The following is a 15,973-nucleotide window of genomic DNA, read 5'->3' on the forward strand; positions in this document are numbered from 1 at the left end:
TAAATCGGACGTAAAGCGCAAAACACATTTCGAACCGAACACTGATTTTGGTAATAAAATTCAATGATTTGCAAGCGTTGCTCGTTAGTAAGTCTATTCATGATGAAATGTCAAAGCATACTGAGCATCTTTCTCTTTGACACCATGTCTGAAATCCCGCGTGATCTGTCAAATACTAATGCATGAAAATCCTAACCTCAAAAAAATCACCCTTTAAAAAGCAAAATCCTAATACCCAAAAATTTATTTTGATTGTGTTGTTTTAAGAAGAAGCTGAAAAGTATTGTTGAAAATTTGATTTAAATTCAGCAAATTTCAATAAGCTTTTCGTTAGTCTTAGGACACTGTTTACAATTCATTGATGAAAAACATTGTTGTTTATTTTAGTTCAATTGAGTTATGAACAACAAAATTCCAGGATTTATTTTTCCATATACCCTGATGTAATGACATAAACAAAATACACTCCCAGATACTACATTCAAACGCAATAACACGAGATAAGCCTTTATTGTAACATTATTATCAAGCTTAGGCGCCGTTCGCCATAGGCCCTTCGTCATCGTAAATTATGACCCCGAACAAAAGCCATAAATCATTATATTTACCACATAAAAGTAAACAATCAATGTAAATCATTCATTGTTCTCTATTCTTATCAAATTATTTTATTTCCAGCTTATTACAAGCTTGTAGAATTTAGTTCCACGGAAAAGTTCACATGCACTTTGGCCCCAGCTATAATGATAATTTAATAATAAAATTAAGTGAAATTAAATATTTCATTCTCCCTCATAATAAGTTTATAATTGCCGCCCGAAAGTAAAATTTCCAAAAAAAAACTTTATTCCGATTGCCACCCAGTTTGAGAATGAATAATGACCAAATAAATCAAGCTTCGGTAATTTTTAAACAAAATGATAAAAAAGTTTTAAATTTATTGGTTTCTGGGATTTTGATCTACATTTTGTTTTTAAATCAGGTGCATTTTTTTTGAATCTAAGATGCGACAGAAAATATTTGATGAAGGAATTTTCATCATAAAATGAATTCTTTATTAGAAAAAGAGCTGAATATTTATGTTTCTGGGTATTTTCTTATTTTTTTAAATAAATGGTTTTGTGTAGGAGTTAAGTAGGCAAATAAACACATGTTAAATGAAAAAGATCAACTCGGAATCAATTTGTTAAATTCAACTGATTATTTATGTTAATTAACTTTTTTTCCTTCTTATTTATATTCAAAAATATGCTAGAGAAACGATTAAGAGGAATTTTGTAAGTAAATGTTTGCAGGTGCATTTATTGGGTTATTTTGAGAACGTTTTATTCTGTTCGAAGATTTGGAATCTATTAAAATTATTAGGAAAATCCTATTTTAAGGGATAAAGTTACGCATGAATGTGGGTTAGATTCATTAATGGTTTACATGTAAGTCGAACAAGAATTTTGTAATCATATAATGAAGTGATTTAACTTAAATTATAAACCATTAAAAATCTATTTCATAAATGTTTCAGTAATTAGTTGTTCAGCAATAAGTTGATTATTGCCAAAAGTTAACAGTCCTACACTGCCAATCACTAGGATGAGGCCACATATTTTTCAACTGATTTTCGGTCCGATACCTGTTGGAATTTGTTTAACCCGGAAAATTTTACTACATGAGAGTAGGTACATATTTTCTTAAAACAAAGTGATACAATTATAGGGTTAATTAGAAAAGACCGTTGGAATTTCAATACATTAATGAATGAGCTACCTAAAAAGGATATAAAAAAGTGAGTCACTAGGATGAGGCCATTGCAAATATTTCGTTGTAGAAGTTCAGATCAGCAATTTTTTTCAAAACTTGGGTGACAATATTTAAGAACGTTTTACAAATAACTATTTTTATTAAATTTCAACTACAAATGGGTTCCGGAAAGACGTTGACAGTAGCAGAAAGAGGTCAAATCGATGCTTTCAAGGAAATGGGCCTCTTAAGCCGAGAAATAGCAAGGAAGCTGAACAGAAGTAAGACAGTTGTAAACAACTATCTTGCTGATCCTCAAAACTATGGAAAAAACTAAAAAGGACGCACAGCCCAAGCAACAACATCCCGAGAAAAGCGGTTAATTTTACGTATTGCTTCAAATTCTACTTAATCAGCTACTTAAATAAGGTCCAAAAGCGGAGTATCAGCCAGTATTTCGAAAGTCCGAAGGATAATAAAAAAAAGATGGTACTATCCAGAGAAGAAAACTCAAAAAGAAACCTGTTCTAAAGCAAGTACACAAGGAGCTGCGAATGAACTTTGCAAAAGAATATGTCTCTTGGAGCAGTCAATGGAAACGCGTCGTCTTTTCGGATGAAAAAAAGTTTAGCCTTGACGGCCCTTTTATTTCCATGATTTAAGAAAAGAGGAACTAATTTTGGTAAGACATCACAGCCGTACATCAGGTGTTATGGTGTGGGGAGCTATCACATACTATGGCAAAATCGAATTGGAGTTTCTTTCTCTAACAATGAACGGAAACAGCTACAAATACTTGTTGGAACGCTCATTTCCGAAGATGGAAAATATTTTTGGACCTCTGCCTTGGATTTTCCAACAAGACAATGCCCCCATCCACACTTCCAGGGTTGCCAAAAGCTGGATTTTATCAGAAAACATAGAGCTTTTGTCATGGCCACCCTATTCACCGGACTTGAACATAATCGAAAACGTATGGGCATGGCTATCTCGAAAACTTTATGAAGGTAGACAATTTGAAGACAAGGACTCCTTAATTGAAGCTATCCTTGATGCCTGGGACGAGATTTCACTTGACTATTTAAAAAAACTTTATGATTCCATTCCAAACCGTCTAATAGAGGTCATATCGAAAAATGGGGGCATACTCATTATTAATTGAGAAAAACTTAATAAATAAATGTTTGAAAAACAAAAACTGTAAACATTTCTTTCATTTTTTTGATATTTTATAAGATTTTTCATGTGGCCTCATCCAAGTGACGCACTTTTTCATACTGTTTTTAAGTAGCTCTTTAATTAATGTAGGGAAATTCCAACTGTTTTTTCTATTTAACCCCTTAATTTTATCACTTTTTTTAAAGAAAATATCTACCTACTCAAATGTAGTAAATTTTTATTGGTACGAAATTTCCAGCAGGTATAAAGAACAAAAATCGGTTGAAAAATATGTGGCCTCATCCTAGTGATTGGCAGTGTATATAGGTGATATACAAAAGTTTCAAACCTTAAGGGACTGAGGATTTCTTCTAACACTGAGATATCAATCGAAATCAGGAAATATTTGGCAATACTCTATTTACTTGCCTAACATATAATAAGAAACCTTATATTTAAAAAGAATTTTAAAAAATAAGGTCCATTAATCACTGTTATTAAGTCATGACTCAAGTGATGGGACTTGGACAAATCAAAGTGGTGGTAAATATCCCAACAAAAAAGTGGTAGTGGTAAAAGTGGTGGTTAAAAAAAAACAATACAAAATCAGTCCAATCAAATTTGTTTTATAATAACAACCGATAAAATAATTATTTTACATAAGAACCATCTTTGAATTGGTATTTCGAAGCACATTTAACCAACACTTCTGGGAGATCAAAATGTTCCCGTTGCCCAAAATTTCTCTTGCAGTTGAAATTTTGAGTACAGATGTGTTCAATTCGTTTCTTTTATCTTTTTTGATAGTAGATATATAGTTCTACTATCAAAATAGTTCGGAAGCAAGGACACACTCCCACAAAATGATGCTTATTTTCAGTAGCGCCAAGGTTGCAGATCGTACAAATTCCATCCGTATTATTTTTAAATGCTCGTACATTGATGTTGAGCAATCCACACCTGGACTTTAATAGCATACTTATCATTGCACGCCAGTTACTATCATTGAAATAGTTTGGTACCTCAGTATAGTTCAAGTTGCAATATTCATTAGGGAATCTTGATTGTAGAGCTCTATTAGTGTGTTTCCGACCAATGCCTTTCACAAGTTTTTCGCAAGTTTCTGCGAGCAGTGCCTTCCATTCAGACTTAGTGTTCCAGTCACACTGAATGTTCAGATCGTTAAAGAGTTCTGACCATTTGTCAGCCCAGTAGATCTTTTTTCTCACGATGATATCCATAAGTCTTCTTGGCAGTCTGTTTTCAGGGAGCGTGCTTACCCTTTGGATGTATTTAAAGTGGAGTTTTAGTATCGTAATATAAGCTTTTCTTAGACCAATTTCAATATTTAGAACATAGTTTGGCGTGTTATTAGGAAGGGAGAAGCATCTTTTAATGAAAAACCTTTGTAACTTTTCAACTTCCTCCGAATATCCCCAAACTTGGGCACAGTAATTCATTATAGACTTTGAAGCAGCTTTGTATATTTTGAATTTATCTGAGTGTTGTACGTTCTTATTTCTGATAAAGTTTGACCAAGTAGCATCAATTGAATTGTTAGACATTACTAGCCTTTTCGAAAGATGATCCGTCCACGACATTATGTTATGTGAGATTTACTCCTATTGGTACTTGACATTTTTAGATATTTTGATCTCGGTGTCAGCTGCCCGACGTCTACCATTTCGAAAAATAACTATTTCAGATTTTGTTAGGTTCACATGCAGTTGCCATTTGGAACAATAATTTGCAGAGCTGTTTATCATTATCTGTAAGGAAGCAGGATTATCTGAGAGTCTGCTTAAAGAAGAGCTTTTACCGATACTCCTTCCGTAGTAACTCCACACGGCAAATCAGAATTAAGGTCGTTTAAGAACAAGATAAATAGCAGAGCGCTTAGAACACAACCTTGTTTCACACCTTGATTAATAGGGAAGAAGTCACTGATATGAGTGCCGTTCCATACTGTAGCAGAGTTGTTGGTATAGAGTGCTTTAAGAATCAATACCATTTTTGTAGATATACCTTGCTGTGTCAGTTTGTAGAACAATGCGTTTCTGTTAATATTGTCGAACGCAGCTTTCAAATCTATACAGTTTATTTTTCCGGTATTTTTTGATAGTATTGAGTTGTGAAAATTAACGTTCAGTTGCTGCGCTACTATGTGCTAAACAACAAAGTTGTAACATGTACAATTACAGGTTTTCGAAAATTAAATCTCTTATACCATTCTTCTCCCATGTCATTCAAATTTTTAAGAACTATCCGCTGTTGAACAATGTCATTATTCTTGTAGCTTTCTATTGTTTTAAACTCGCCTATGACTTTAGTCCACTTAACGCTTGCAGCGTCTACCGGTTGGACTGTTGGCATCGTTAAAGCAATTACTTTTTTCGGATCTTTACAAAAAGCAAATCATTGTTAAATTTGTATACATAAATCAACATAAGAGCTGCACATAACTTTTCCTTATTCCATGATTTCATTTTCATCAATTTATTCTAGAATATATTCTTCAAAATGTAACCCAAAATACATTTGAGAGTATGGCAAATAGTTTTCAGGATTTTTTTCACATCCGTATTTATGTCAATATTTTCCTGTTTTAGGAAATTTTTCATTGAGTTCAACTTAAAAGATTTCAAACTTTTGACTAAGAGGTGGACTTGTGTTGTCTCAGATTGAAATATTCTGTTCAAGTCGTTAATTATTTTCAAATTCAAGGCAATAAAATTAAAAAAAAAAGTTTGTTTGTATTTTGTAGAAAATTGAAATGAAAATTCAAATGAACTTATATGAAAAAAAAATCAAATAAGGGATCCCACTGCTCTATATACCATTTCTAAAGAAAGCCACCGAGTTTAACAAACTTTAAAAAATTTGATGTTCATCGACACCAAGTGCCTTCTGATAGTTTGTGAAATCTTTTTGTTTTTTTTTTTATCTATGACAGAAGTAAAAATATACATATGTCCCTCAGCGATTTTTCAATATGTCAATACAGCAATACAATGATGTAATACAAAAATTATTTTTATAACCAGCTAATGGTAAAAGGTGGTAGATTTTGAGTTTGAGGTGGTAGAATAGAAACATAAAAAAGTGGTAGAAATACCATTTAAGTGGTAGAAGTCCCATTACTAAGTAGCGGATTCAATTGATGAAGTCAATTGATTTCTGTGATAAGGCAGTTAGAATGCAGTCTTTTTGACTTTTGAACTTTTGACAACGTTCTTGTAGTATTCAAACCCCACTAATATTCTAGACATGATTCCGCTCACATGATTTAAAAGTTAAATTTCTGATGTCTAAAGGAAAGACTGGTAAGATCTGTTTTACTTCTTTTTTGACTGTTGAAGTTGCAGTTTTTGAAAAAGTTATTAATCAAAATATAACTTTACTATTTTTTTTTGAGAAAATAGTCACGATCTTATTAAAAAAATTAACACTTTAATCTAGTTAAGTTGTTTTTGAATTTATTTTTTGTATTTATGTGTTCTTATTGAATTAACGCTTTTTAACTTCCCATAGGCAGTTATTGTAATCGATCCAATTTGTCGAATTGAAAATCTTGACAAATTCGACGTTTTAAGGTCCTTAAAGGCGAAATCGAAATAAAAGATTTTTAGAGTGATGTCTGTGCGTGGTGTGTACGTACGTTCGTACGTTCGCGACGTTCTTTTCGTCGTTCATAGCTCAAGAACCAGAACAGATATCGACTTCAAATAATTTTTTGTATACAGATAATATGGCAGGAAGATGCAGAAAGGACTCTCAAGAAAATTGCGTGAGTGTTTTTTTTTTACCATAGCAGTTTAAAAAAAGAGAACATTTTAGTTATCCCTAAATATCTTACGAACCAAAAACGTTAGAAACTTGAATTAAATTTTATATAGTATATTGTAACGTGATACTAAAGAAGTATATTTTTTGAAAAAAAAATACATTTAACGGTTTTTTTATAAATAAAAAAAAAAAACTGAAATAAAGGTGCCACCTCCAAAATGTTACGACTTAAATATGATTTCATCTCCAAAACAATTTTGTGCAACGAAAAATAATGTTTTTGACATCTGATAACATTTTGAAAAAATCGAATTGACAGTTTTTTTACAAATAATGAAAAATCGAAAAAAAAATTAACAAAAAGTTGTTAAAAAATGATTTTCGACTCAAATATCTTTTCAAAAATTTGAGATAATAGCTTCTAATAAATTTTACTTATAAGTAATATTGTTTTAAACATTAGGACACATTTTGAGAAAAATCGAATTGAGAGTTTTTTTTTACAAAAAATAAAAACCTAAAAAAAAATTATGAAAGTTGGTAAAAATTGAATTTCGACTCAAATATCTTTTCACAAATTTGAGATAATATCTTCTTACTAATTTTACTTACAAAAAAATATTGTTTTCAACATTAGGATAAATTTTGAGAAATATCAAATTCACAGTTTTTTTACACAAAATAAAAACCTAAAAAAAATGTATGAAAGTTGGTAAAAATTGATTTTCTACTCAAAAATCTTTTCAAAACTTTGAGATATTGGCTTTAAACTACTTTTTTTCTTTCAAAAAATATTGTTGTTAACATTCAGTAGCATTTTGAAGAAAATCGAATTGACAGTTTTTGTACAAAAAATTAAAAACCTACACAAAATTGAACAAAATTTGGTTAAAATTGATTTTCGACTTCCATTTCTTTTCAAAACTTTGAGATATTGGCTTTAATTTACCTTTATCTTCCAAAAAAATTTGTTGTTAACATTCAGTAAATTTTTGAAAAAAATCCAATTGACAGTTTTTGTACAAAAAATTAAAAACTGAAAAAAAAATTAACAAAAGTTGGTCAAAAATTAAATTATCAATTCAAATATCTTTTCGAAAATTAGAGATAATAGCTTCTTATTAATTTTCTCTTATAAAAAATATTGTTTTTAACTTTAGGACAAATTTTGAGAAAAATCGAATGGACAGTTTTTTTACAAAAAATAAAAACCCAAAAAAAAAGTATAAAAGTTGGTAAAAATTGATTATCGACTCCAATAGCTTTGCAAAACTTTGAGATATTGGCTTTAATTTACTGTTATCCTTCAAAAAATATTATTGTCTACATTCAGTAAAATTTTGAAAAAAATCGAATTGACAAAAAATTAAAGACCGAAAAAAATTAATAAAAGTTGGTAAAAAATGAATTTCGACTAAAATATCTTTTTTAAAAAAATTGAAATATTGGCTTCAATTTTATTTTATTTCCCATAAAATATTGTTTTCGATATTCAGTAATTTTTATATAAAAATCCAACAGTCAGTTTTTTCATAGAAAACTAAATCTACAAAAAATAGACCGCAAATTTGGTAAAAATTGATGATCTGTTCTCGATATCTCCTGAACAATAGAAGGTATTTACTTCAAATTAATTTGATTCATCCAATTTGTATTTGTTTATATAAGAAATAAAAACTTTTAATAAATGCTATTAAAATTGGTAAGAATTGGTTTTCGACTAAAAATCTCGTTAACAAAACTAGATTTCGAAATAAAACTATTTTGTTATAATTATGCAAAATATTGTTGGTAATTTTTAAAATTTTAAGAATAATTCGACTGACAACTTTTTTAACCCAACACGAAAACCTACAAACCTTTTAAGCAAGACAAATCGACAGACGGGATAGGAAGCTATCAGCGTGGGTCGCATCCCAGCTTTTTTTCTAATTTTCAAACATAGTTAAAGTATAATTTAGTCTGTATTTTCCAAATTATCTTAAGTCAACAAGACACATTTTTTGTATTTGGTTTTTATTCCTTGAACTCATACATATTAATTTAAGCTGTAATGAATTTTTTGAAACAGTGGCCGAATTTTGAAGGATAAATGGTTGAAAAAAAAATCAAAATAGATTTGAGTCATTAAATTTCTGACATGATAATCATAAATGTTTAATAACTTAAAATATTTAATAAAAAGTCCGATAAATTGCAGTCGAACTGACTTCTTCAAACCTTATAAGGTTAGGTCTGTTGTGATTTAACATGGATCTTCTTCCCTACTCTCTAAACCATTTGATGCCATATCATAAGGACATGGATCGGAATTGCGATCATTATTGTAGAAGTCTCCTTAGTACAATTTTCGGACCTTGTGATAGGGTAGGACAAAAACAAAGAAGGAGGGAAAGAAACTGTCTTTTCCCCCAAGTCGAAAATCTTGATTCATAATTGTTTATATGAATTCTCAAGATTGGACGTAGTTGAGACCGATGTCCTTTTCATCTCGTACCCAACTTTTTCTTCGATTAATAAGACAAGATATTGAAGAATGCTCAGAAAACTTACATCTCAATCCTAAATCATCAATAGAATACTTGTACAGTATACAATTTTTCACTATTTCAAAAAGTAGAAGAAGCCCAAATATCATACATCATCTCCTTATCTTATACCTAAATAAATAATCCTTCAGTATCAACCTTTGACAAGGTTCTTATTCAATTTCTATAATCTTATTCGCCTACACCATAATCACCTTAGGCTCAAAGTTGTATTCCATTTAATCTCCGTACAATTAAACTGTCATTATAGCTAAATCTTCTAATTTTCTCTAACTCTAATCTCATAAGAAGATTCATCATTGTATCATAAATTTAGGCAACAACATTGGTCTCCAAAACGTACCTCTTTTTGTTTGCATTCACTGATAGTACCACCAACTTCCTGTTTGTTATCCTCGGAATCGTTGTCAAAACGGTTATATTCAAATTGTCGACCCATTTTTTTTCAAAAATAATTTTATGTTTATTTGTATCTTCTTTATTTGTTTGTGCACTTTTCGCTATCACAATTTATTTCTTTATCAAATTCACTTTCAAAGATCACAAGAAATCGGCACAAAAATACTTCTAAGGCCTGTTGATAACACTTACTTTTTTTCAGATTTAAATTTTTATCACTTTTTTAATCGTTGTCGTTTTTGTATACAAAAATATTTATTATTTGAAAAATTCCAAAACTTTGTTTTCTATTTCCGTTGAGAGATTATAGAGGTGCACCGTATGTTTTGAAATATTTCAAATCGGAACAGTTATAATGTAAATATATTTGAGGGATGAGAGCGATACGGGACGCGTACGATCACAACAAGCATCGGACACGAAATGTTTTCATTTTCATCGCCCAATCCACATTGTCGACACCGAACGTTCGCCTTTGTTGTTGTTTCGGTCGGATTTTATAATACTAACATTCAACACACAACTCATCGTCATCAACATCAGCAGAACTCAGAAACGGCAGCAGTAGCAGCAATAGCAACAATAGCGTAGCGGTTGAAGTATAGAAGAGTACCCAGGCAGCAGGCATAACATAGGCTCAGGGCTCAGGCACTTTTCAGTTCATCATATGCGGACAGTACGGCAGTGTTCGGTCTTCAGTATTCACTCAATCCCCCTGCAGCAAAAGCCGTGCTAAGGAGTGCAGTAGCAAGGCAGCAGTTCAAGGGAGGAGGTAAATTATATGAAACGGCAACTCATTGTCATCAAGCAAGCAAGAAGCAAAGCAGCCAACCCTCCTACCACATTTCTCATTCCACTCGGGTTGTATTTTTTTTTCATTTTTCAAAAATCCACTGCACTGAGTATAATTTTTTCGAATTACTGAGTGGAATTTCTGTTAGTTTTCCTTTTCCCGGCCTATCCAATACGGGAGGGTTTTTCTTTTTGTTTTTTTTGTTGTACTCTTTTCATTTTTCATTTTCCACTTTATATTTGTTCTTTATTTAGTTTCACTCATCAGGCTTTAAGCCCAACGTTGACGACGAGCGAGCGACGCGACGACGACGACGACTTCGACGTGATGGTAAACGTTATAGTAGCTGCAGCGGTGGCGGCCGACGCGACGACTACGGGAGGTAGCACAGGTCATGTATAAGCGACTTATGCTGCCTCTTTCGTATGTCCGATAGTCAATCTTTTTTTTAATTTTTATTTTCCTAAAAGGAGTGCAATATGAACTGCATTCTGATGCATAAGCTGGATAGGGTGCAATGTGAAATGAGGGTGGTGTTGCCATCATTTAACACATACCTACATTAAAATGCAGATATTGAAGGATTTATTTGAGGCTTATACGAGTACAAAAATGCAGACAGAAATATGAGGAAAAGTTTTGCCATTCCAAACTATTTAACAGCTTTGAATGAGAGTTGGGTTGTCTAAAAAGTTTCTTTTTTTCAAATTTTTATATATTTCGCAGACTTTCAAACAAACTATTAAATATTTTAATATGAAAATAAAATGGAAAAGATTTTGAGCAAAATATGCAAATATTGTGTATGTAGGTTGAGTTTTGATAAGTTTTTCTGACACAGCAAAATTTATTCATTTTGGTAGCTTCTTATGCTCTCAAGATAACAAACAGCATAAAATTAAGTTTTAAACAGTCTATGTTACGCCCAGATTATGAATGAAATCTTTGACTTCAAAAGTTGACAAGAAAAGAACAAACTCATTTTAAAGACATACAAATTAATATAAGGCACATATTTAACTATTGAGCGAGAAATGCTTTTAAAAACTCACAATGATTTTGCAATAATCGAAGTTTAAAGTCGGGCAAGAGTGCCACACGTCTGGCTTAAAAATTAACACTGAAATTTGGAAATTACACTTTAATCGGTCCTATTTGTTGCATGTTTTGACAATTCCCAACGTTTCTGGGTTCTTGGAATCTAAACGTGGTACATTTTTTTAAATACTTAATTTTTCAACTATATATAGGGTTTTTCAATAAGGGCGGGTAGATTATGAAAATGTCAATCGTGGCTTTTACTTTGCGGTACGAAGCGCCCACTGGAACCACCTGTCGTCTAGGTCCACAAGAAATTAGTTATCATCGTTATTTAAAGCTCGGCGTTGACGGTGCCTCACTAACTTTGTTTTCAAAAAAGTACGGACCAATTACGCCGCCGCACAGTGGTCCATTTAGTACAACGCTAGCTGGTCAAAGCTAAGATTTTGTTTGTCATAAATAGCATGGAACTGTACAGTTTTTTCAATTATTTCCGTTAGTTTGGCAATGCAGAGCTTTGTGATGCAATGGACTTAAATTTCCTTCATATGCGAATTTACCTTTCAATAAAAGTTCTGCAATAAGTTGAAGACAAAATGTTACAATCTAGTGCAGGTAAGTATTTTAATACTCGTATTAAGCAAGTAATTCAAACAAAAAAAGTTTGTAAAAAAATAACGTTTCGTTAAATCTCAAAATGTTTTGTCGTTGGAAGACTTGAATATTGCCTTTAAAAGAAACCTAAATTTAAGTGTCGCTACATTGCGCAATCTTCTTTTTTTTCTCTTTTATAGCCTTTGTAACGAGAAGACATTTTTTCATGTATTTATATTGAATGAAAACTTGTTGAAGACATTAGTTACCGAGTTTGCAAGTGCTGTTTTACTATACGCAATGTCAATAATGTCCACTTCTGACCTTGAAGGAGAGCATAGAATTACATGTCTTGAATACAGCATGGCATTTGTAAGCCAACTCTTTAAAAAATATTCTGGCGACTTTTTTTTACATTAATCATGGCTCTGAATCTGAAGAATCATGGCTTAAGAAAGTGCTTGAGATTCCTTTCCATCGTATTCCAGTGGCGATTCCTTAGTGTATTCCTGAGAATGGAGATTATATGGAAGTGGAGGGATAGTTCAGTTTGCAAAAGATATATGTGTGCAAAGCTTCGCCTTTTGGATTGCAAACCCTTCACGTGCAAATACGATGAATGGAAGCTCTTTTACATCTATCGTAAACAATTTAAAACAAAAACTGGCAGACTATAGAGGGTGTGAACAAAATGATCGGTTAAACAAAAGAACAAATTTTTGCATAACGCATTAGAACTGAGCTTGGAATTTCAGTTGATTTTTCAAAACAAGGTTGAAGAAATACCAATTACGGCAACACAGACCGAACATTTTTGAAAGATCCAGGAAAAACCGCTCGAATAAAAGACTTTGATACGGAGTTGGTTCAACGTTTTTCGATTGTTTCAAAATCAGAATATATCTGGTATTATAAGCCCTTAAGTGTTCACAAAATTTTGTTGCACATAGCTGACATAATTGTCAGTTTGCCAATAGCTATCGAACAACTTTCGGAACAATTTCTCAGAAGCCCGTCAAAAGTATTGCAAATTTCTCTGAAGTTTGGTTTCCAGATAAATGTCCCGCAACCAATACCGATATTTAATATATAATATGTTTATATCCTCTGATATTAATAACTGAATTTCGCCTTTTTCCAATCCGAATTCATAACATACTTCAACCAGAATATTGAAAATGACTTTTAATCAAATTGTTAATATTTTGTATATAAAAACTAATATAAAAACACCTAATAAGAATTTAGTCGATCTAATGACCATGAATGGACCACTGTGCGCCGGCCCAAAATTTACACCAAACGGTAACTATTTGAGGATTCATATATATCACTTGGTGAACCTCGCGTGTGTTCGTGTCGCACTATGTACGGCAATTTTGCTTTTTAACAGAGCCTTTCATGGAAAAATAAATTAAAAAAATAATGTTGGATCTTGTACGGGTGTAGGCTCAAGTCCCGAAGCAAAATTCGTCAAGTTAAAGTCTGTGAAAGGCCGAGTTCTTGTGCACTGCGAGGAATAGGCTAGGTCGGGCTCTCCTGTACACTTTCACGGATGTTTTCGTTCCTTGAACTTACGGGTGTTGGTTGATTGTTAACTGAACTAAAATATGGCAACCAAACGTTGAAGAGTCAGCTTTGAAGGGCCACGACACGTCAACGACCGCTTACTCATTTTGATAATTAACTCTTATTATTTGAACGTGCTTTTTAATCGTGTAATTTGCCATGATGATTGGCCTATATTAGCAGCCAAAAACATCGACGCCAATACCATCAACTTCATCATTCAGCATTGAATACCCAGTAAAACGACAACATAAAAGTCCATCGATACTGTGAATATTCAAGACGAGGTTGTCAACTATCCAACTGAATGCTTATACCTATTCGCTTGATTTTCCAGGCATGCCACCGCACGTTCTTACACATTAAAAATTGGAGTACTCATCATTCTTCTTGGAAACCTAAATCCACCACAATTTTCAAGGAACCAGACTCTCAGTCAAGAGAATCATGAACAATGTTATCGAGTTAACAATTTTGACTGGAAAATTCAAAGGTAAAGACGTACTGTTGTCAAGTATCCTAATGTTCCCGACAGATATGAAATTAAAATTCAAACTTACAGTTCCCGGTGCGACTCAATCCAATGAGGTATTAAATTTGCCAAATCCATGCTTCTTATATTCGTCTTATATGGACACTGGACAGCTCTACGTGACTTCCTCAGGTGTCGGAAAACTTCTGATTTATTCGTCTTTGCATCAGCTGGAAAAACAAGAATTGTTGTGTATCCCACAGTACTTCAATAAACATCGAACTGAAACTAAACTTTGTAATGTCACAACTTTTACGGAATAAACTAAATCAATAAAATGGCTTAGAATGAATTTAATATTTGTGTACTGATTTTTCTTAAAAACTATTTTTCTTAAATGTATTTAAGTTGTTGGCGTAGCAACGCGCGGCGGGTACAGCTAGTTTTACAATAAAAAGACTACATGAAATATTACTAAACATTTTTCCACCGGACTATTTTAAAAATACTACTAAATAGGTTTAACGCCTTAAATCGAAATCAGCTTAGACTTAAATTCATTCTTTAAATGACAATTTGGCTCATTACAAACAATACCATGACAAAATTTTAAAGAGTCAGTTTTTAGATTAAAAATTGACCATTTTCTTCAATTTAGCGTTTTTTTCACAATTTAATCATTTTGCCATAATGTTAAACATGACAGCCAATTTGAAAGATAAAGACTCGTCAATATCTTTACGTTTAAAAAATGTATGGACCTTTAAAAGGTTAAGATAGGAAAGACAGATCTTATCCAGCTTTTTCCTCTCATTAATTTAATGATTGTATAACTAATAGTGCCCGTGGCATGATGCTTAGTGCGATGGACTGTCATGCGAGAGGTCTTGGGTTCGATCAATGCCTATGCCACCTTAAGTTTTTTTCACGGGTACTGCCTCTTGGGAGGAATTGACAAATTCTCCAAGAGGAATTCTTGTCATGAAAAGTGCTTGATCAAATTTGCCGTTCGGATTCGGCTTAAAACTGTAGGTCCCTTCCATTCCTGACAACAGTACTCGCACACAGGAATGGTTGAGAGTTGTAAGTCACTAAGCCCTAGTTCTCAAAGGGACTGTTGCGCCATCAAATTTATTTATGTATTATAAGTAAATATTATGAAATAAGAAAAAAATTAAATTTCAAACTGGCAACACTTTCAGTAATCAAAAGTGAAGCTATCAACAAGCTTATTATTACTTCTTTTTTCGTTCGTTCGTTTTGTTTTGTTGCTTCACGGAGTAGGGTAGGCGAACAAAGAGGAATCCGGCGGAGATAGGGCGAGCAATTGCACTGACAGTTGCTTGCAAATAATGAGGACATTCGTCCATCCGTATAGAGTTGTTGTTAAGAGTTCATCCCTTAGCAGCGCGGAGCCGCGATGACTATTTACCTGAGTAGATTCGCCTCATTGCTTGAGTGCTTGCTCTTGCTTGGTGCGAGTGCCTGACGGCTGCTTGCATCAAACCCGTCCCAAACAATCATCCCTACGCTACCGTATATGGACTTGTTCCCTAATAGGCTTATTTATTATTAACATATTTGTTGTGCACACCCATTCCAATCTGAATTCGTGCTACTGACGAGCCGGCGGAGTCAGAACCAGAGCTAGAACCGAGTCTGGACCGTTGGGCCTTATGGTAAATCACGTGGTATGCGATGTGAGCGCCTATATACATACATATACGGGTATCACGTATTTGCGCTGATTATAATGATAGTTCCGTTCTTTTCATTATTTTTCTGGATTGCACGAAGACGGTTGAGTGAAAATGAGTCGAAATGAAATAAAATAGGGAATAAGGGGGTAAGCTTTGTAGGGCGGTTTTTATCTGCAGA

General features: G+C 32.8%; 1 protein-coding gene across 1 annotated transcript in view; it reads right to left on the reverse strand.

The window, feature by feature from the left end:
* Positions 1 to 10,155, reverse strand: part of LOC129948350 (uncharacterized) — a 38,120-nt gene extending 27,965 nt beyond the window's left edge. The window contains exon 1 of the mRNA XM_056059314.1: positions 9,571 to 10,155. Coding sequence (XP_055915289.1) covers positions 9,571 to 9,666 — 96 coding nt within the window. The 5' untranslated portion in view covers positions 9,667 to 10,155. The remainder of the gene's footprint in view (positions 1 to 9,570) is intronic.
* Positions 10,156 to 15,973: the final 5,818 nt, after the last annotated feature.

The sequence above is a fragment of the Eupeodes corollae genome, chromosome 2 (assembly GCF_945859685.1).
Source record: "Eupeodes corollae chromosome 2, idEupCoro1.1, whole genome shotgun sequence".
In the NCBI taxonomy this organism is placed as follows: domain Eukaryota; kingdom Metazoa; phylum Arthropoda; class Insecta; order Diptera; family Syrphidae; genus Eupeodes; species Eupeodes corollae.